We start from the raw sequence: 21,058 nt of genomic DNA, 5'->3' as shown, positions 1-21,058 counted from the left end.
TAGACTTACCCAACACAAAATGGTTTCTCCACAAATTGTTGGCTGAATCAGATTTATCCAACAAATATATAATAAACACCTAGTGCGGGCTGGGCACTGTTCTGCTCTTGAGGCATCTGCAGATGTGTAAGACACAGCACAGGCCCAAAGAGCTCACAAGTGAAAGAAGGGACAGACCATCTCTGATGTGCAGAATAATGTCGTCCCTGCACCGCCCCCAAAGATGTCTGCGTCCGCATCCCCAGAGCTTGTGAAGATGCTACCTGATGTGGCAAAGAATTAAGGTTGCAGATGGAATTAAGACTATTAATCAGCTGACCTCGAGAGACTACCCCGGATGGGCCCAATGTCATCACAAGGGTCCTTCTAAGCAGAAGAGGGAGGCAGACGCGACCGTCAGAGTGATGTGATAAGAGAGAGACTCAGTCAGCCATCGCTGACTTTGAAGACGGAAGGGGCCATGAGCAAAGGAATGTGGGCAGCCTCTGGAAGCTGGGAAAGCCTCCACGAAGGAACACAGCCCTGCTGACACCTTCATTTTAGCCCAGTGAGACCAATTTTGGACTTCTGACCTCCAGAACTGTAAGATAATAAATCTGCTGTTTTAAGCCACTAAGTCTGTAGTAATTTGTTACAGCAGCAACAGAAAACTAATACAGCATCATACAGATGAACTGCCGTGATACACAAAATTACAGATGTTGTGTGTAGGGCACCGGAGCCCTGGGCAGGGATGCCGCATGGGGGATGGCCCAGGGAGAGGCAGGAGGGAGGCAGAGGGCGGAGGTGTTATGGAGGGTATGGCCTCGGGGGGCTGGGCTGGGTTGGGAAGGAGTTGCTGCAAGGCCCTGAGGGGGGCACTCACACACACGCAAACACAGTCCTGACACACAGGCAACAGACAAGGGCTGCGTGTTCACACACGTACACTTGCACGTGTACACACCCCAGTGACATAGGCACTTATACATGCAGACGCTTTCCGACACGGGCCCACCCATTGCCTCTGTCAACATCCAAATTTCCTGGGGGCAGCTGAGTTTAGCAGGTGGGGCTGGGGGTCCCTGCCATGACCCCATCACTTGAGCCTCACCAAAGGGAGGTGACCAGAAGTTATCTCTCTGCCCAGGGCCTTGGTATGTGAGGTGCCATGGTCAGCCCTAATAAGGGGCACGTTCCCCCAAACCTCCGACTGTAGGACGGAACCTACTATGAATGGGCCCATCACCCCAAACTATGGTGTGTCCATCTTTTCAGGCATTTGTCCATCATTCTTGCTTGCTGTGTGCTGATGCCTGTTCTGGCTACGCTGGACCCCAAGTAAAATAAGCCATTATCCAGACATGCAAAGTTTGATATCTAGTGTAATCAAAGCTGTGACAGGGTTGGGACAGCGAGGGGCCTGTGGAAAGATGGGAGGAGATCCTAATCCAGTCCTGAGGACCAGAGAAGACTTCCCTGAGTGACTGACATTTAGGCTGAGTTCACGGATGCAAAGGTGCACGGAGGAGGGCAGGGAAGGCAGTTAAGCCAGGTTGTGATGCGGTTTAAAAAGATCTCCCGAGTGAAGAACACACGGGGGAGAGTGAGAAGGGAGGGCAGCTCGCGGCCACTGTGGTTGTTCAAATTTGAGAAGGCAGTGCGGCTGGCTAGATGTGGAAGCCTTGGAGACAGGCCTGAGGTGGCATCTGTAGGACCTGGGGCCCGGCTGGTGGGCGGAGGGGAGGGAGGGGGAGGGGCAGTCAGGACAGGCAGGTGGATGCCTGGGACACCTGAAAACGTCCCCAGCCTCAGACGCAACTGCCGGGAGACAGGGAAGGACGGCCAGGTGGAGCGCGGGTGCCCTGGCCCCACCTCCCCAGGAGGCCACTTGCTGCTTGGGAGGAGCAGGGGGCACCTGCAGAGCGAGGGCATGGGCAGCCCTTCCGGGCTCTGGGAGGGGTTCTGTCCCACAGTGTCAGGCAGGAGACCTTCTGCCCAAGTCACAGAGCCACCGTACCACTAGATGGAAAGAGAGAAATGGAGCAGCCCCTCCCTGCTTTGCAGCTGAGGGGCCAATAGTTTAGAAAGGTTAACTGACTGGCCCAAGGTCCCACGGCAGCATCTGACGGAGCCAGGTCTGCACCCAGGCTTGCGTGACTGCATCCCCGGCTCGTCCTCCCTGGCATCGTACTTCAACCGGGCCAGGGACCCATGACCTCTGCCTCCCCCTGGGCCTGGCCAGGCCACTTAGAGGCCACTCAAGGCCAGGACTCCATGGCCTCACCCTCCTAGGGCTGGACCAGGACGTAGAGTTCCATCTGTGCGTGGAATGAGCTGGGGTCCTCCAGCGGGAGGACACGTGGGCCCTCAGCTGACTCACAGCTCGCATGCACGCCCTCCCCACGCGGACTGCCCACCCCACAGCTAGACCACCTGGGAAGCACGCATCCCGGGCTGGAAGTGAGGGTTCCTGCCTCCCTCCAAGAGTGGCACAGACCTAGCCCGCTTGTTCCCCACTGTCACACAGCTCAGCAAAGCTGGGCCTTCCAGGAAACGCAGCCCTGGCCAGAAGAAACAGAGTTCAGGGCTTAGAACCAGGATGCTTGTGTGATCCTGTGAGACCTGGTCCTGTCTGAGCCTCTGTTTCCTCATCTGAAATGTGAGGTTGGGCTCCTTTATCCTAAAGCTCCAGCAGCTGTGATGGATTTTTGCTCTGCTCTACAGCCCCTGGCCCCCCTCCAGCCAAAGGGTTGGACGGAGAGGCCTGGTCCCTGCAGAGGGCCCCCGACTCTGGCCTCAGCACATCCACCTCCTCACTCCCCACAAGTCCCCTGAGGTCCGGCGTGGCCCCAGCCAGAGGAATGTGAGCCATTCCCGGCATCTCCTCCCCTGTGGCCAGCCCGGAGAGGGGCTGGGGCCTCTGGGCCACTCTGACAGGAAATTAGCTGGGCCTGGCCTTCCCCACTACCAGCTGCTCCGCTGACCCTGACCCTGTGTTTTCCGAAACCTGATACTGCAAATTTCACAGCCTCTTTTAGGTTCCTGAGGAGGCCTGGCAGAGCTCTGTGTCTAACGGGCCTCCAGCCTACACGCGGTCTGCCTTCCTGCCCTGGAGACTCCAGCCCCTGCTGTGACCCTAAGCCGGCCCTGCCCTCTCCAGGCGAGTCGTCTCCCATCTGCGTGTGTGAGAGCTTCTCTGACTGTCCTCCTGAGTAGCAGGCCCTCTGCCCCCCCGTGAACCACAAAAGTGACACAGGGGGGGAACGTGGGGAGGGGGAGGGCTCTGTGGAAAGAGGAATGGTCCTCACCCTCTTGCCAGGGACTTGCTTTTTAACTTTGCTCTTTTGTAGAAGGATTCTGAAAGAAAACCAATAAAATGCACCTAAGCCATCAAAAAAAAAAAAAAAAAAAAAAAAAGCAGAATCCTTGCGCGAAGCAGCTGCAACATGGAAAATGGGCCAGAGGCACGTAAGAGAGGATGTGGGGAGACCACTTAGGAGGCCGTTGTGGTCCAGGGAAGAAGGACGGTGGTTTGGATTCGGATGGGGCAGTGACGATGCAAAGCGCTGCACACAGTCCAAAGCGACTGAGGCAATAAGATGGGGCGAGATGTGGTCATCTGGCCACGGAGGCCCAGGGGGAGAGGTGTCAAAGGCCTCCAAGTTTCCGAGGGGCGCAGCTGGCTGGTGCCTCTCACCGGGCGCTGGCCAGGGCTGCCGCCAGACGGGACAGGACGGTAAGTTTGGCCCCGGGCCCGTGGAGGCTGCCGTGCCTTTGGGATGGCCTCGCAGCAAGGAAGGGGCTGGAGGCGCACATCTGGGGGACAGAAAAGTAGGGACGGCCATCCAAGCCGAGGGCGAGAGCTCAGAGGAAGAGGGAAGAGAGGCAGCCTGTGGCTGCAGGGCACTGGGCGGAGGGCGGACCTGGCAGGAGGGGCGCCAGGGGTGCGGAGAGAAGCAGGGGAAGGCAGTGCCACGCGCGGAACGGAGAAGAGCGGTGGGAGAAGCCAGGAGTGCTCGGAGGGCTGGGGCGCTGCGTGGCCGGGGAGGGGCTGAGAAGTGGGCTCAGCGCTTGGCGTCCTGGAAGAAGCCAGCGACTTGACGGGCGCGTCTGAGTGGAGGGCGGAGGGCAGAAGCCAGACTCTGGTGGGCATGCAGGTACATGAGAGGGGAGGAAACTGAGACAGGCGAGCAAGCAGCTCTCTGGAGGACGTTTACTGGGAATGGGAGGCAGCAGCTGGAGGGGATATGGGGTCAAAGGGGCTGTCTGTTCGCTTTTTAAGGCAAGGGAGACTTGAGCATGTTTCCATGTTGCTCAGGAGGATCCTGTTGAGACGCAAGGTTGGCAAACCTGAGAAAGCAGGGGTGACAAACAGAAGGATGGTTTGGGCCAGCAGGGGGCCTGCCTGGGCCGCTCTGCTTGTCTGCAGCTGGGCTAGAGGGGGCACGACCCACAGACTCCAGCCCGGGGCGTCCTCACTGCCCGCCCAGCCACACTGCGCCCCAGAGCCGCCGGGAGCAGCCCCAAGAGCCATCCTGGCCCGTTCTGGCCTGACAAGAACACCTTCTCTGGGATGCTGAGGTTAAGGAACACTGGAGTGGCTTCCAGCACTTCCGAGGGCAGTTCCTGAGGTACAGGGGGCATGCAGGGGTTCAGGGAAGGGATGTCTCTGCCCCGCGCACTGGGCTGGCCAGGGCACTGCCCCTGATTGCTCCATGTGTCCACGCCCCCAGCCTTCGCTGGCCAAATGCACGCACCTTATGGACCCCATTTAACCCTAGCTGTGGAGGGCAGGGATTGGAGGCAGACAGACAGACAGTGCTGGGCGGTGGCAAGAGTGCTACATCTCCAGGGGAAGAGCCATGGGCCCCTAGGCCTACCGTGGACAAAGGCCTGTTGCCAGTGACAGGACGCCTGGACACCTGCTGGATGCCATCCCCATCCCTCCACCTGGCCTGGCAATGCCACCTTGGCTGTTGTTTTGTAGGACAATCCCAGGCACCCCAGAGGGCAGTGGTTCTCAGAGCACGGTCCCTGGATCAGGAGCACCAGCAGCCCCCGGAAACTAGTTAGAAATGCAAACTCTCAGGCCCTACCACGGATCTACTGAATCAAAACCTCTGGGGGCTGGATCCAGCAGCCTGTGTTTCACAAGCCTGCCAGATGATTCTGAAGCGCCACTGCCACAAGGGATCAAGCCATCCCTCCCTCCATTCACTGTCCATCCATTAACCTAAAACTCACACACCCATCAATCTAGAGTCATCATCTACCTGTCATTTCTCTATCCAATTTAATCATCCGACCAGCTACCAATCATCCCTTTTAACATTCTGTCCAGCCGCCTCTGCCCATCTGTCTGGTCCAGTCTGACCTGATGGCTCATTGGCCTAAATAAAGATTCCTTTATTCATATGACATACACACTAGTTATCAAGTCACTATTCTCATAGCCCATTCATACTAGAAAAGAGTATTTACAGCTCTAGTGCTTCCCCTTGCTGAGGAAAATGGACACAAACATTTCTTTCTGCATAAATCTTGAGGGTTATATCATATGTATTAAGTGAAATCAGTTCTACTTCCTTAACCCTGATTAGACCACAGCCTGGTCCTTGGGATTCCTCAACTAAGGCAACTGTGTTTCTGTGTGCACAAATACACAACGTGAGCAGCCTGGCAAAAAAACTCTGCCCAAAGAGGTTGTCTGTGTTCGAGGTGACAGACTTAGCCAATCACATGGTGCCTTCCCTGGAGAGGACGAATGTTAGGTATTACTGAGAAGTCAGGTCCCTTCACGCTCCAGACTCCATCCTGAGCGACAATAAGCTTTCGTTCTATTAAGTTTCCCATTAACTGAAGTTTTCCATCAAGCCTGCTGCTCGCCTCTGCTTTGGAAGAGTGGGACCCAGAGCGACAGTACAGCTCAGGAGCTGCGGGGACCCCGGGCACCCGCCACGTCCCCGTGTCATTACCCGAGACAAGGGCGGCGGGGGCCACAGTGCAGTTCCTCCTCATCCAGGCTGATCTGCACGACCACCTCCCCGGAAGCAGAGCCTGCAAACACCGGGCAGGACTGAGAACCCGGAACTGCTGTGTCCACCAAACCTTCACTCCAGCCTCGTCCTTCCTGAGCCGTCAGCAGCTCTAGGTGACGTTCACTCCCTCCAGCTTCAGACATTTTCTTTGCCCCCTCATCTCCTGCTCTCCCTCCAGCCCCACTGGCCGCTCCATCCAGGTCTCTGTGGAGATTGGTCCTCCCCTAAACCTCAAACACTGGCATGGCCCAGAGGTCATGCCTCGAACCCTTTGCCTGTCTGCACTCTCCTTAGATGAACTCATCGTCCCCTGGCTTTAAATGCCATCTACGTGGCACAAGCCCCCCATCGGGACCCCAATTTAGAGCTCCTTCCTAAACCCCAGACTCTTACATCCAACTGCATCTTAACATCCCCCCTTGAGCATCAGTCTGCAACGCAATCTGAACTGTGATATAACACCTCTCCCTGCACCGCCTCCTGCCAAAAAAGACAACTTACTTCTTCAGAAACAGGAGCTCCATCTTCATAGTCGCCCTGGCCAAAAATTTTAGGGTCACCCTTGACAGAATTTTCCTCTGTCTCACAGCCACAGCCCATCCATCAGCAAATCCTGGTAACTGTGCCTTCAAAACACATCCTGAACTGGACCACCTGTCACCACCTTTGCCACTGCCGCCCTGGTCCACCTCCTGGATTTCTGCAGGAGCCTCCTAACTGCCTCTGTGCCTCCACCTCTAGCACCTTCAGTCTGTTCTCCACACAGCAGCCAGGCGGCCCTTTGAAAATATAAGAGCCTGTCGCTTCTGTGTTGAACATCCTCCAACGCCTTCCCCTCTTTCTTGGGGTAAAAGTTTAAGCCCTAACGATGGCTTGTAAAACCCTTGGTGATCAGTCCCTCTGCTAATCTGACCTCACCTCCTACCTCTGTTCCCCTTGTTCACTCTGCGTCAGCGACACGGGCCTCACTGATGCTCCTCAAACATGCAGAGAGGTCCCACCTCCGGGCCACCGCACTTGCCATTCCTCCTTCCTAGAACACTCTTCCCCCAGATATCGTCAGGGCTCACCCCTCACTTTGTTCAGATCTCCGCTCAAACACTCCCTGATCGGAGACATTCCCTGATCATCCTCTGCCCCTCTCCACTCGCCTCCCACCTCCTCGCCCTGCACTGCTGGCTCCACAGCATGTAACCACCTCGCATGTAACTGCTTAGCGTCTGTCTCTCCCTTTAGAAAGCACACTCAGCAAGGGCAGTAACTTATTGTTCACAGTCTATTTTTCGGCACACAGAAGCAATGCTGAGGTGCAAACAGGCACATAACCAGTCACTTGATAAAAACTTGAGGAAGGAAGGAGCAAGAGTAGCTGAGAGGACGACTGCTGGGCCACGAGGAGGAAAACCAAGCCAGGCGGGAGAGGAGTGAGTGAAGGCACCAAAGAGCAGAAGCGACCAGACCAACCGCTGCTCAAGACACGGGGAGAAGCCGCAGTCCCAACCTTCGTGAGGCCCGGACGTCAGTGAGGTCTGCAAGGCACCCAGGTCACAATCATCCCCTGCCCCTTTCCTGATGACATGCGGCAGGGGGGCGGGTTGTTCCTTGGAACCAAAATAGCCTTGACTTCCAACCACCCACCCATCCAGCCCCTACTCCTAGCCTCCCAATCATCCAGACATCTCATAATTTGTCTACAAATCAAACAGTCCATGGGCCCCTCCATCCCTATAAGCATCCATCAGCCTAACGTCCACGAATCCACCCGTCAGCACATAACCAACGATCTCTTCATACATCAGCCTTTCAAAACACACATGGTAGAGCAGGGCCAGGTTATGAAAGGGTCTTGGGTGCGAGGCTAAGGCAATCCAACTTTACTGCTAAATAGGGGGGAGCGGAAAGCTATGGAGCTTTTGAGCGGAAAAGTTATATAATCAGGTCTGTATTTTAGAAAAATAATGCTGCCAGCAGTGAACAAGATGGACGAGAGGGGGTAGTCTTAAGGCAGGAAGATCAGTTGGGGTAATACTGTAATATTCTGGATAATGAAATAGGGCAGAGGCATAGCCGCTAGAGAAAGGAAGAGTCAAGCTGCAGGCGGGGAACGGCCCTGCAAGCAGGCCTGCCCAGATGGGGGACCATCTAAGAGGCCTTGGTTGGGCACCCACCAGAGGGACCCAGGCACCGTGCTTGCCCCGCCCTCAAGAGGGGCTGTGCCTCCTGCACATTTGGCCCAAGACATCCAGGAGAGGTAGTTCCCAGGGGCCCAACCCAGAAGTGGTCCTTTCTGGGCCCATCTGCAGAACCGTGTGCCCTACAGCTCAAGCCGCTGACATTTGAGTACACAGTCACCCACCAGCTCTAGTCTCACACTTCAGCCCTGGCTGTGGAAAGCTGGGGCCTCTTCTCTGTTAATTTTCTCCAACTCCTCAGAGGCTGGGCCTCAGGCCCAGTGAAGTCACGGTCTGGGAGGCAGCCCTGGCTCCCTGCCCGCCCACGGAGGCTATATTTGGAGCAAGACAACTCCCTGCAGACACAGACTCGGGACCCACCCTGCAGCACTGCCCCAACCGATTTTACCGAGTTTACAGGAGTTTCCAAGCAGTGTGGGTGTCACTCACATCTTCACGTGTTTGTTCATTTACTCATTTGTTCACTCATTTATCCATTCCACAAATATTTATTGATCCCCTGGCACGATGTAGCAGGATGCATGGCGGCACGTACGCGTACACGCATACATATGGGTACCTGCGTCTAAATAGGGAAGGCAGAACATACTCTCGGTGCCCTCCCTCAGGGTTCAACAGCTCTGGTGACTCAGAATCAGGTGCATGCGGCGTCCGCGGGCACCTGTGTGCATGTGCGTGCAGGCACGTGCTATCGGAGGAGGAGCTACGACTCAGCCACACGGCGTCTGCGCATACCTGTGTGGATGTGTCTGTGTGTGCGGGCGGGGCGGAGCGGAGGCTCCGGCCCCCAGGGGGTGAGGGAAGTGGTGGGGACTGACTCAGCTGCATACGGTGACTGAGCGCCCGCAGGCCAGCTATGACTTTATGGCCTTGCTCACTTGCCAAGCCAAACAGCCAGTGCTGGGTGCAAATATCCTATACAGAGGAAGAGAAGGTCCTGAGCAGGAGAGACTGAGCAGCCTGGATGCAACCCCATTTGCCCCGGGGCGCCCCACCTGCCCCTCCGCCGCAGGTACAGGGCCCCCCATCTGGATGCTCGGCGGTCATGCCCCCCACTGGCTCTCCAGCACCCTCACCCACCAGTCCCAGGTTGGCGCACGTCGCGTACGAGTGGCCCAGAGGGGCGGGGCTGCCAGCCCAATCCATTTTCCCACCACACAAAAACCCTTCTGTTTCCACCATGATTGCATCTTTCTCCAACACCCGAGCCCAGTCGTGGCTTAGCAAGCGCGATCAGGAGGCTCTTCTGACCTCTGGGGCTCCAGACCCACTGCCTGGGCTGCTGCCCTGCCCCTGCCTGCACCCCCATCTCCTCATCTGTGTCCCTCGCCCTATCTGTGCCCGCTGTCTCTCCTTATCTGTCCCAGGGTCTATCTTTGTCTCTTCTCCAGGCAGGCTGTCTGCAGCGGAGGCTGCACAAAAGCAGAGGTGCTGACAGGGAGGGGGTGTGGGGAGGACACTCCGTGTCCTTTTTTGAGCCTTATTGGGAAAAGCGAAGTTGCTGCTCAGGGCGCAGGCTGGAATTTCGCCCTGGATGACCTTGCTCAGTTTGCTGGGGCCTCCCTGGGGACAGCCGGGGTCAGGCCAGGCAGGAAACAGGCCCCTGCTTGTTGGCTGCTCCGCCTCCCTCCTCACCCACTCTCACCCCTGCCGGCAGCCTCCAGCCAAGCGCGTCCACACAGGGCAGAGGGCTGCCCCCTTTCCGAGGCGCCTACAGAAACGGGGCCCCGGGCTGTGTGCCCCGGGGGGCGGGGGAGGGGCGAGGCGTGATCCACATGCCTCCGGGCGCCAGCAGGACCCTCCTTAGGCCCCCAAGAGGAAATCCCCAGGGGCTGAGCAGGAACGGGGTCTCCCACCCTTGCCCCACGTGGCCCCCAGGCCGGCCTGAACCTGCCTGCACACGCACGTGCTGGGAATGGCTGGGAGCGGCCCTGGAGTCGGGACACCTGGGTTTTGCCCCAGATCCCTCGTGACCTGTGTCCCCTTGGGCAACTGCCTAACTCTCTGAGTCTCACCTTCCTCATCGGTAAAATAGGAAAGCAGCGCCAAGCTTCCGGGTTGTTGAGGATAAAATGAGCTGAAGGCAGGGCTCGCTCCCGGTGGGGCCTGCGCCTGGGGGCTTCCTCCACCCTGGGCCCCCGCCCCGCCCCCGCCGGACGCCTGGCCCGAGCCCCCGGGAGCCGCGGAGCGGAGGGCCTGGTCCAGGCGGGACCCGGGTCCGCGGCACACGCCTGCCCCCTGGCGGCCCCGCGGGTCCCCGCGCCCCGCACGTGGGCTTTTCCCCACAAAGCGGGGACCTTTCCCTGCCTCCGGGCCGGGGCCGCTCGAGGACCTGGTCCGCTCGAGGACCTGGTCCGGTGGCTCTGGGTGTGGGATTGTCTTTGCGGGGCGGGTTAGAGCGCAGGATTTCGTTCTCTGCATCCCTGTCCATTTTCCACATTGTGTGGGTATTACCTTGTGATAAGAAAAAATCTTACAAACATTACTGCTTTTTTTAAATCACATGGAGCCTGTCCAGCCAAGGGAATTCTGGAAGTTCTGGGTTTTCTAGCGTCTCCATTGGCATGAAGTCTCCCAGGGTTGGCTGGAAGAAAGGAAACTAGGACTTGCATCATTGGAGTTGATGGTCCACCCTCCACGTATGCTGGGATTAACTTTCTTTAAGAAGAAAGGGAAACTGTCCCCAACCTCAGGATAGGGTGGGGTAAAAGCCACCAATGAGAGGAGAGTTGTAGGGCGGGTCAATCAAGCTCTGATGGTGCCCAGGGGGACTGTATTGGGAACATATTTGAGACCAAGGATTTATTTCAGAAAGGGGCTATTAACAAGCCAACATTTACGAGGAGGCTGCCTGCCCTTCCCAAGCACTGGGCTTGCCTTTGGGAGAGTTCATCAGAGCTGAAGCGCCGGTGGGAGCCGTACCCCACTGGTGTTGAGGGGGAATCAGCAAGAACGCTGGGTGAGGCCCCAGAAGGTACGGTGGAGAACAGCTCTGGCCACCACAGAGAAAAGCTGAAGTGGCCACAAGGAAGACACAAGATCTCTGAGGGGAAAGCAGAGCCTGGGGTCCTTGGGGGTCTCCGGGGAGGCGGCCATCCCAGGCCCTTGAGATCCACTTTGCAGCCTGCTGGGGCCCTCCAAGCGGCTGGTGTGAATGGGCATGTGGGAGCCTGGCTGGGAGGAGCCTTCACTCTAGGCCCTCGCTTATTCACTCAGAAGTGACACTTGCCCATGGAAGTGTAGCCCCCATGACTGACCTACCTCAGTCACCTGTGGGATTTCCTCAGAGCTTGCCAGTCTGCCGACAAAATCCCCATTAGGGGACCTGCCCTGGCCAAGATGGAAACCCCTCACCACAAGACTCTAACGAAATGCACTGAGACAACACATCAGCAGGGAGTGTGTCTCTGCGAAGTGGAGAAACCTGAGCCGGTTATGCACTCCCTCACCGATGAGGGACAGATGTGCCTCCATGTGTGACACCCTTAGAAGGACACATTCCCTCTGAGAACGCAGACTCTGAACCCAGCTCACCCAAGGTGACACCGCAAGGTAGAACCATGAGTAGGACCCAGGTCTGCATCACTCTGAAATCCAGGTTCTTTCCAACTCAGTACTTTTGAAAGCCAAGCACTGACCAGTTAGAATCTCAGGCTGTGAGGGCAGCCACTGTAGAAAGAAGCCATTCACGCTGTCCCTTTATCTTGCAGCTAATTGTGCTGTGAGGAGAACAGGGCCTTGGGACTTGGGGATGAAATCTTCTACCTTTTTTGGATTCCCTGCATGTCCCTTGTGAACAAATATTTCAGGCACAAATGCCCTCCACATGGGAACAGAGCCCAGTTCAGCAGTGTTGGGCAGTGCGTGGGGGGGTAGGGCCTGGGCTCCGGAGGGGGCTGCGGGACAGGTGAGCATGGAGGTGACCGCAGTCTTGGCACCCCTGAAACCAGCCTGTGGGCTTACAGTGCATCTTCCCAGGGGAACCAGCCCAGGATGGTCCTGGCTGACCCATAGGAGGGGTAGAGACTTTGAGAGCAGAGGAGAGAAGACATGGAAAATAGGACCCCAAGGGAGGCTGCTCTCAGAGACCCATCGTGTGAGAGAGTGGCCAAGACGTTGCAGGAGAAAAACCCAGAGCTCGCCTCCTCTCACGAGCACACCAAAATTACAACTATCTGCAGGACAACCATCGGTGAAAAAGACCGGAACCTACCATAAAAGATCTTCTACAACGAAAGACATAAAGAAGTGTTGCCAGGGGCTTCCCTGGTGGCGCAGTGGTTAAGAATCCGCCTGCCAATGCAGGGGACACAGGTTCGAGCCCTGGTCCAGGAAGATCCCACATGCCGCGGAGCAACTAAGCCCATGTGCCACAACTACTTAGCCTGCACTCTAGAGCCCACGCACCACAGCTACTGAGCCCACGCGCCACAACTATTGAAGCCCGTGTGCCTAGAGCCCGTGCTCCGCAACGAGGGGCCACTGCAACAAGAGGCCACCGCAACGAGAGGCCACCGCAATGAGAAGCCCGCGCACCACAACGAAGAGCAGCCCCCGCTCGCTGCAACTAGAGAAAGCCCGCGGGCAGCAACGAAGACCCAACGCTGCCAAAAATAAATAAATAAATAAATCTATTTTAAATAAATAAATAAATAAAAAGAAATGTTGCCAGAGCTGCTCCAAGTCTTTGCTCAAAACCCATCAACACCCAACTTTAGCAGGGGTGTCTCTGCTCACAGCCTACCAACGCCCCCTATACCCTTTAGCAGGAGTGAACATAAATCTTTAAGTTAAAGGGTCCAGAGATGAGAAATGAAATTACTCACACACAAAAAAGAAAAACCAGCAAAAGTGGATATTTAAGTCTATAATCTAAAAGCTCTCCTCATTTAATCCTACTCTTCCAGAATCTGGTAAAAAAAAAAATAAACCATGGTGTTAACTTATACCATCCGTTCAATTTGCTCTATCTTCTGGGCTTCAGCAAAGAAACACTGATGGCAAATTTAAAATGTGACTAGCTCCTAATTTACCGCCTCTGTAGAGCTTCTATGTTTTCAACCAATGTTCTGATTCTAGGCTTTTATTCTGTTAAGAATATATTTTAATGATATACCTAGTTGTGTTGTATCTGTCAAGGATTTTATTTTGGTGACATTTCAAAAGATTAGTTTTTAATCAGCCTCTGGTAAAACTCTACATTACTTAATAAGAAAAGCAGATTTTTAATGGTTTAAAAAAAAAAAGAAAAAAGAAAAACCCAGATAGAACCGGCTGGGGCCAAGATGGCGATGAATCTGACCCCCAACAGACCCCAAGTCTCATTATACATTGATTTTACTACATTAGCATATTAAATAACACACCTACCAGCAGCCAAGACCAGATATTAAGGACCAAAAAGGGATAAAAAGGGGATGGGACCCCACTCCCTCAGAAAAAGCCCTCCCCTTCCCCCGCAGACTAATGCATATGCTTCCACATAGTAAGCCTCGCTCCTCCTCCCTTTGTCTTTACTCTTTAAAATTAAGTCCCTCCCGCCAGGTGGGAGAAGTTGATCTTAGTTCCTGCTTCTCCATTCTCTGGCCACTGCGTAAGCTTATGCTATGTCAATTTCAGCTTTGGTTTCATTATCTGCCGCTTGAACCCGAAAGGAAAAAGAACTCTACCCCACCAAGGCAGAGAGCCTCAGCTGGGCTAAAGGGCCCAAGTAGGGTCCATACGACTTAATTCGGTAACAGAAGGAACCAAAACAAGACAGGTAGGAGGGACAGACTCGCAATATAATCAAACCCTATTATCCCGGGGTGGGCGACCCTCAGACTGGAGAATAATTATACTGCAGAGGTCCTCCCACAGGAGTGAGTTCTGAGCCCCACGTCAGGCCCCCAGCCCAGGCGGGGGTCCAGTACCAGGAAGACGACCTCCGGAGCATTTGGCTTTGAAGGCCAGTGGGGCTTAACTGCAGGAGCCTCTCAAGACGGGGGTAAATAGAGACTCCACTCTTAGAGGGCGCACACAAAATCCCACGCACACCTGGGCAAAAGCAGGAATTTGATAGAAGCCTGGGCCAGACCTACCTGCTGGTCTTGGAGAGTCTCCCGGAGAGGCAGGGGGCATGGCTGTGTCTCACCCTGGGGACAAAGTCACTGGCAGCAGCTTTTCTTAGGAGCTGCTTCTGCTGCGTGGACGCCAGAGCTGGTGGACGCCGGAGCTGGCGGGCGCCATTTTGAAAATCTTCCTCCAGCTCATTAGCCCAACAGCCTGCAGGTGCCGGCGCTGGGACGCCTCAGGCCAAGCAACTAACTGGGCGAGGACACAGCCCCAGCCTTCTGCAGACAGGCTGCCTAAAGACTAAAGAGCCCACAGCTGCCTTTAGACGCAGCCCTAGACAAGGCCCTGCCCACCAGAGGGCCAATACCCAGCTCTACCCACCAGGGGGCAGAAAACTACAGTTCCCCAACTGGGGCCTGGCTGGCCCTGTCCACTTGTCCACTCGTCTGTTCGTCCTGTTGCAGACGAATGCAACCTTCGGGACACCCTGAACCTTATACCCAGGTGTGTCAGGAACCACCCCCTGCCCAGCAAATGATCTAAAGCAAGCTCCAGGATCCCTGGGCCCTGCAGCCAGACTCCAGGAACCAGCTCTGCCTGCCAGTAGTCCCGCACTAATCCCAGGCCCTGGCTTCACCTGCCAGTGGGTGGGCAACAGACCCAGAGTCTTCGGGACCCTGACTCTGCCCACCAGTGAGCCAGCACTAGCCCTGGGGCCTCCTAGGGATGAAGGAACAAGACAAAACCCCAGAAGAACTAAGTGGAGGTAGGCAATTTACCCGAAAAAAAGAGTTCAGAGTAATGATCGTAAAGATGATCAAAGAACTCAGGAGGAGAATGGATGCACAGAGCGAGAAATTAGAAGCTTTTAATAGAGTTAGAAAATATAAAGAACAACCAGAGATGAAGAATACAATAACTGAAATGAAAAATACACTAGAAGGAATCAATAGTAGACTCAGTGATACAGAGGAACGGATCAGTGAGCTGGAAGACAAGAGTAGTGGAAATCACTGCTACAGAACAAAAAAAAGAATGAAAAGAAATGAGGACAGTCTAGGAGATCTCTGGGACAACATCAAATGCACTAATATTCACATTATAGAGGTCCCAGAAGGAGAAGAGGAGAGAAAGGGCCTGAGAAAATATTTGAAGAGATAATAGCTGAAAAATTCCCTAACCTGGGAAAGGAAACATTCACCCAAGTCCAGGAGGCGCAGAGAGTCCCATACAGGATGAACCCAAAGAGGAACACACCAAGACACATTGTAATTAAGAGACCCATTGTGGGCTGCTGGTCAAAGCAGAGAGTGTTGGTTAAGGGGAAGAGGCTGGGTGATACGGGACAGGAAATGAGAGATTCAGTTGGGGAAGAAGGGCAGGCTGCGGGGCTCAGGGCTGAACAGAATGGGGGTTGCTAGACAAAGCTTCCCTCTCCCACTCATCACGTCCCGCTGGCCCTCAGCCGGGCCCTGAGGACTGCTGTTGAGGAGGTGGGCATAAACAGTGAGGAAGGCCTTCATTCCTGTGGGTGCACAGCCCTGAGAGGCAGTGTGCTGCATCTACGTGGTAGAGGTGGAAAAGGAATCTGAGGGTAGCCCTGGATGGAATTTAGCGTCCACCACAGATTCACCCACTACCCAAGGCCAAAGACTCAGCAACCTCAGAGAGGTCAATGGAAGCTGAGCACAGGACTAGGAGGGGTCAGGGCCACTCCTCCACAGAGGGGTGAAGCAGGGACACGCAACCGGCTGCGTGATGGGAGATAGAAAAAACTGAGATTAAAAACGTGTGACATCAACTGTATGTAAAGGACCCAGCAGGGGGCAGGTGCTGTCATGAACCACATCCTGGAAGAGGGGCAGCTGTTCCTGGGTAGATTTGGCCCATCCCCTTCCAGGTCCTTCTCTGCAAAGTTGAGGGCTTTGGACCAGCTGACCCCTAGGGACTAGTCAGTCCAGCATTCTAGAGGCACTAGTTACAAAGAGCAAACTACAAATCTTGAGTGTAAAGTTGATATAGTTTACTTATGTAACCGCTACCCATTTCCAGCATCCCAGAAGGTGCACTTGTTTCCAGTCAATAACCACCCTTCCCACCCCCAGCTAACCACAATTCTGACTTCAAAATCCACAGATTAGCTCTGCCGGTTCTGGAAATCAATATAAATGGAATCAAACAGTATTTTCTCTGTTTGGCTTCTTTGCTCAACATAATGTCTGTGAGATTCATGCATGTTGCTGCATCTCTCAGCGACACTATTTTGAAATAAAGCATCGTATCCTTGGTCTGAATATACCACGTTCATTGATCTGTTCTCTGCTGATGAGCACTTTGGTTGTTGCTGGTTTGGGTCATCCTGAATGAAGCTGCTGTGAACCTCCTTGCAGGGTCTTCTTGTGGACACGTGCCTCATTTCCCTTGGGGGAACCGCTGGTCCATAGCGTAGGTGTTGTCTTTAGCTTGAGTAGATATCACCATATGGCTTCCTAAAGTTGAGGGGTGACTTTTACAGGTCTCAAAATGAATATAAAAATAAGGAAGGAAGTAGAGGGAGAGCAAGAGGAAAGAAACAGATAGACCTTAAAGTATTCCCAAGACTGATTCTTTCAGTAAATGTTGAGCCCCTACCATGAACTGGTAACAGCTGGGCCGCACCTCGTCCCCACTTCCCGTGGCCTGGCGTCACCTGATCCCTGCTCCACTAGGGCAGCTATGCCTTGCTGGCACAACCCTGAAGGCACGACAGAGGCTTTGCCAAGTGGAACAGGCACCAGTGCTCTGTGAGGTACATCACCAGCCAGGCCATAAATCTGAACACTCATCCCTCACCAGCGGCTGAATGGTTCCGACAGCCCCTCCCCGTGCTTAGCCACTCACATGAAGAAATCAAGGTCATGGCAGCTTTACATTTCACGCCTCAGCAACCTGCATCCCAGGGAGACTTTAAAGCATATCCAAAGCATTCCCTTTGCACCTATGCTGAAAAGGCATTTACAGAGTTCCTGAAGCACAACGCCCCGCACGGGGTGAGCCAAGGCTCCCGCCCTCTGCTCTCTGCCTGCTCACAGAGCACACGGCCACTCTCCTCCCACATGTGCCCCATTTATACCAAAGAGGTCAACTCCTGGTGCTCCTCCTGGGGAAACCCTGACTCCAAGAGACTGTTGTGCTCCGAACCTAGATCTTGCCTTTCTGCAGAGAAGGTTTTCTCAACCTCAGCACGAGTCACATCTTAGGCCAGGTAAGTCTTTGTTACAGGGACCGTCCCGTGAATTGTAGGATGTTTAGCAGCATCTCTGGCCTCTACCCTGTAGACGCCTGTAACAAACCCAGTAGTGACAACTAAAATGTCTCCAGACACTGTTCCTCCAGACTTCTGCTTGGGGGTCTGGGGGGGGGTATCATCTCTGGTTGAGAACCACTGCAGTAGAGAAAGAAGTTAGGGACTTCCCTGGTGGTCCAGTGGTAAAGAATCTGCCTTCCAATGCAGGGGACGCGGGTTCGACCCCTGGTCAGGGAACTATGATCCCACATACCGCGGGGCAACTAAGCCCGTGCGCCACAACTGCTGAGCTCGCGCGCCTCAACTAGAGAGCCTGTGTGCCGCAAACTACAGGGCCCACGCGCTCTGGAGCCCGCGTGCCACAACTACAGAGCTCACGCACCCTGGAGCCTGTGCACCACAACTAGAGAAGAGAAAAAACCCGCACGCTACAACTAGACAGAAGCCCGCGAGCCGCATCTAGCAAGGAGCCGGAGCACAACGAAGATCCCGCGTGCTGCAACTAAGACCTGACGCAGCCAAAAAAAAAAAAAAAAAAAGTTATAAAAACACCAACCCGTGTGTTCTCTCCTCTAGAAGGAAACGATCAGTTTTCCAAGACACAATCAAGCTGGACTGAGTGGGCCTGCTTAATCCACAAGAGGCGTTTTAATCTTGGCAACTGTGTAAAACCAAAATAAAAAAAACCACACTGTTTACTCTGGTAAAACTGAAAGAAAAACTGAGAGGCATAAAAAGAAAATTCGGGAAAGCAGAGGTAAGAGGATTTGGAGGGCACAGCAACAATGAGGGAGAAATCATCTTTGTAAGTTCCCGTTTGTGAGCTGACACATCCACCACGGTTTCCCACATCAGTGACTCAAATGCCAAACTTGAGGCCATAGCTAACTTCGTGATAGCACTGGTTTGGGGGCTCCAAACTGCAAACCCAGTGTTTTCAGGAAGTGTCCCTAAATCCAAGTTCATCTCATTATGTGAAAACATGCACACATATACACAACCTTACCCTCCTGTCCTATCAAATCAGACAGCTGAAAATGTATGCTCTTCTGGTAGTTTTTATTTTCTTACTGATTCCATTTTACTAAAACAAACAAAAACCATACAAAACACTTTTAATATATCTTAGAAAATTAGCAAAAAAATTAAGAAAGTTCAGCATATTACATTGTACAATATTTAGGTAAGAATGTTTGAAAATTATAAATATTTTGTTCCCTCTCAACATAGCACATCACAAAAATACATTTTAAAACTTTTTTCATGAATGATTCCTAGAAATGATCATATCCCTATTTATCAAGGAAAAGGTCTGATTAGGACAAGCATTCACGGACACCTGAAATGTTCTGTACAGTAACTACAAAAGTAAAACCAAGGGGTCTGCCGGCACTTGGACAGTTGAAACCATTTTAAATATTAGGAGGAATTCAGTTAGTATCAAAACATCATTCCAAATGGGATTTACTTAGTTCATCTCTGTGCTGCCCTTGACTCGTAAGTATCTATCTCAGCCAAAGCATTGTTTGAAAGACTTCTGCCTCCTTGAGATAGCGCCACTGGGGCCAGGATGCCAACCGGTCACACTGCATGAACCTGCACAACCAGAGACATGGACGGCAACCGCTTGGTCAGAGCGAGGACCACATGCGGGAGAAACGCCTTCTCCAGTAGAGCAGCCGTGGTCACAGGCAGTCCACAACAACCGCGGGCCACGGCGAGCAGACTGGCCCATCTAGTTTAGGAACAAGCACTCGGAGGAGGAAGAACAACGGCCCGGCCCGCAGAGGTTCTGATAGCCGGTGAGCTGAGCGCCACCCGCCGCCAGCCACACGCCGCGGGTCGACGAGGGCGCCACTGCGCGGTCCGTGCACGGGCTCCGCTGACAACCTGAGGGAGCTAACGGGGACTTTCAGAAGCTGCAGTTTTCAGAGAAAGGGTAAATAAAGAGCTTGACGATGCTGACTTTTTTTTTTTCTTTTCAGGTAAGCCCTTCTTTACAGGCAGATAGGTAAGAAGGCTTCCTTAGTATACTGGCCCCACAGGAGGCGTTGAAAGAAGAGGAGTTAGAAGCAGCAAAGCCAGGTCCTTTTGTCTTTAGCGTAAAGCTTTCCAGTTATACTCAGAACCTACATAACTGACATGACTTCTGCTCACTCCGTGGCCTTCTTTCCTTTCCAGCTCTTCTCTCTCTCTTCAAGTTCTGCCTGGGTGAAAGCTGCAGGGCCCCAGTTAGTGATCAGGTGAGGGTTTTTTGAACCTAAGAGACAAACATGCATTAAACACAGGAAGTCTTATATTCTTCAATTAACATGATCATTTTTCCACAGACAAAAGAGTAACTTTTCTACTTTATTTCTTCTCTGAGGAACATCCATAAAGGTTATACCAGCCAAAACAACTAGAAGATGTATACAAAAGGGATTAACCAGGCCTTCTTATCTATCAGAGGGCAAGTGATTATTCAAGAGAAATTTACTGTAAACAGCTGGGTTTCTGTATATTTGGGCTGAGGAAGTTTGTTTTTTGTTTTTGGGGGTATTTTTTTTTAGCACAATTCAAGTACACAAATAAAACAGAAAAATAAATTGACTAAATATCTGATTACTTCAAAGAGTGTGTTACCTGGCTCTATCAATCGAATTAATCCTTCATGCTGGGCCACTTTGTCCTTCCAGCTCTTGGTCTTGTTAGTTGCCATCTCCAGCTTCTTTTTAACTCCCTGGAACAAAAGCAGATTTTAGACTAGGCAAACACACAGGTAGTTTAAGAGTCAAATAACGATGATTAGGCACTTACTATATACTAGTGGATTATCTCATTAAATCGTCACAGCCATAAGAAGCACGAAATATTATTATCCCATTTTACAGATGTGGAAACTAGGATTCAGAGCAGTTAAGTAACCTGCCCGAGGTCACACAGCGGACCTAATTCGCACTAATTATAGATGAATATATAAGATCCTTGTGTGCCAGTTACGGCTTACTGCCTCTGGGCTCCAAATGCACCCTTCGCTGTCTTGCCTGTGCTGTTAGGCTAACGCTCCCTCGCCAGCTGGCACCACTTAAGCTTCGTTAGTGGAGGGGCTGGCGGGACACTGGAGGAGGCTCCACTGGGCTCTGCTCAGCAGCTCCTGCGGCAAGTGGGACGCCCATGGTGCTCACGCCAGTGGGTTTTAGCGGCACCTCCGCTGTGGGCAGCTTCCACCAGCGCCCCAGAGGGTGGCTTCCCAGTCTCAGCGCCTCGCTGAGCTTTTCTGCCACACAGTGGGCGAAGGCCATGCCCTCTCCAAGAAGGACTGGATCACAGCACTGGGCTAACGGGGCAAAGAGGATGTGTTCCTCCCCTGGGTGCTCTGCCTCAGCCCTAGAGGCAGGGGCTGCTTCCTGTGTCTGCCCTTCCTGCAGCTCAGAGTTTTCTTTGCTGCTCAGGAGGTAATCCCCTGTTAGAGTTAACAGTTGTTTATCTTAAACCTTCCCTGTTCATATTGCCGTGTAGTTTCA

The 21,058-nt window shown here is 53.5% G+C and overlaps 1 protein-coding gene and 1 long non-coding RNA gene across 3 annotated transcripts in view; one reads left to right on the top strand and one right to left on the bottom strand.

Moving 5' to 3' along the window:
- Positions 1–3,624: 3,624 nt before the first annotated feature.
- Positions 3,625–10,496, top strand: LOC137772521 (uncharacterized). Its single transcript, XR_011075489.1, has 4 exons — positions 3,625–3,718; positions 4,301–4,613; positions 6,005–6,133; positions 7,315–10,496. It is a non-coding gene; the product is annotated as an uncharacterized lncRNA (long non-coding RNA).
- An 8,205-nt stretch (positions 10,497–18,701) lies between these two features.
- Positions 18,702–21,058, bottom strand: part of SWAP70 (switching B cell complex subunit SWAP70) — a 77,273-nt gene continuing 74,916 nt past the window's right edge. The window contains exons 11-12 of one of the 2 annotated variants that reach the window (XM_068555611.1): positions 20,178–20,274; positions 18,702–19,812 (exon numbers count right to left, since the gene is read on the bottom strand). In XM_068555611.1, coding sequence (XP_068411712.1) covers positions 19,706–19,812; positions 20,178–20,274 — 204 coding nt within the window. In that variant the 3' untranslated portion in view covers positions 18,702–19,705. The remainder of the gene's footprint in view (positions 19,813–20,177; positions 20,275–21,058) is intronic. The other variant, XM_068555610.1, reaches the window with a different exon arrangement.

This window comes from Eschrichtius robustus, chromosome 11 (assembly GCF_028021215.1).
Source record: "Eschrichtius robustus isolate mEscRob2 chromosome 11, mEscRob2.pri, whole genome shotgun sequence".
In the NCBI taxonomy this organism is placed as follows: domain Eukaryota; kingdom Metazoa; phylum Chordata; class Mammalia; order Artiodactyla; family Eschrichtiidae; genus Eschrichtius; species Eschrichtius robustus.
This window is presented reverse-complemented; position numbering and strand designations above follow the sequence as displayed.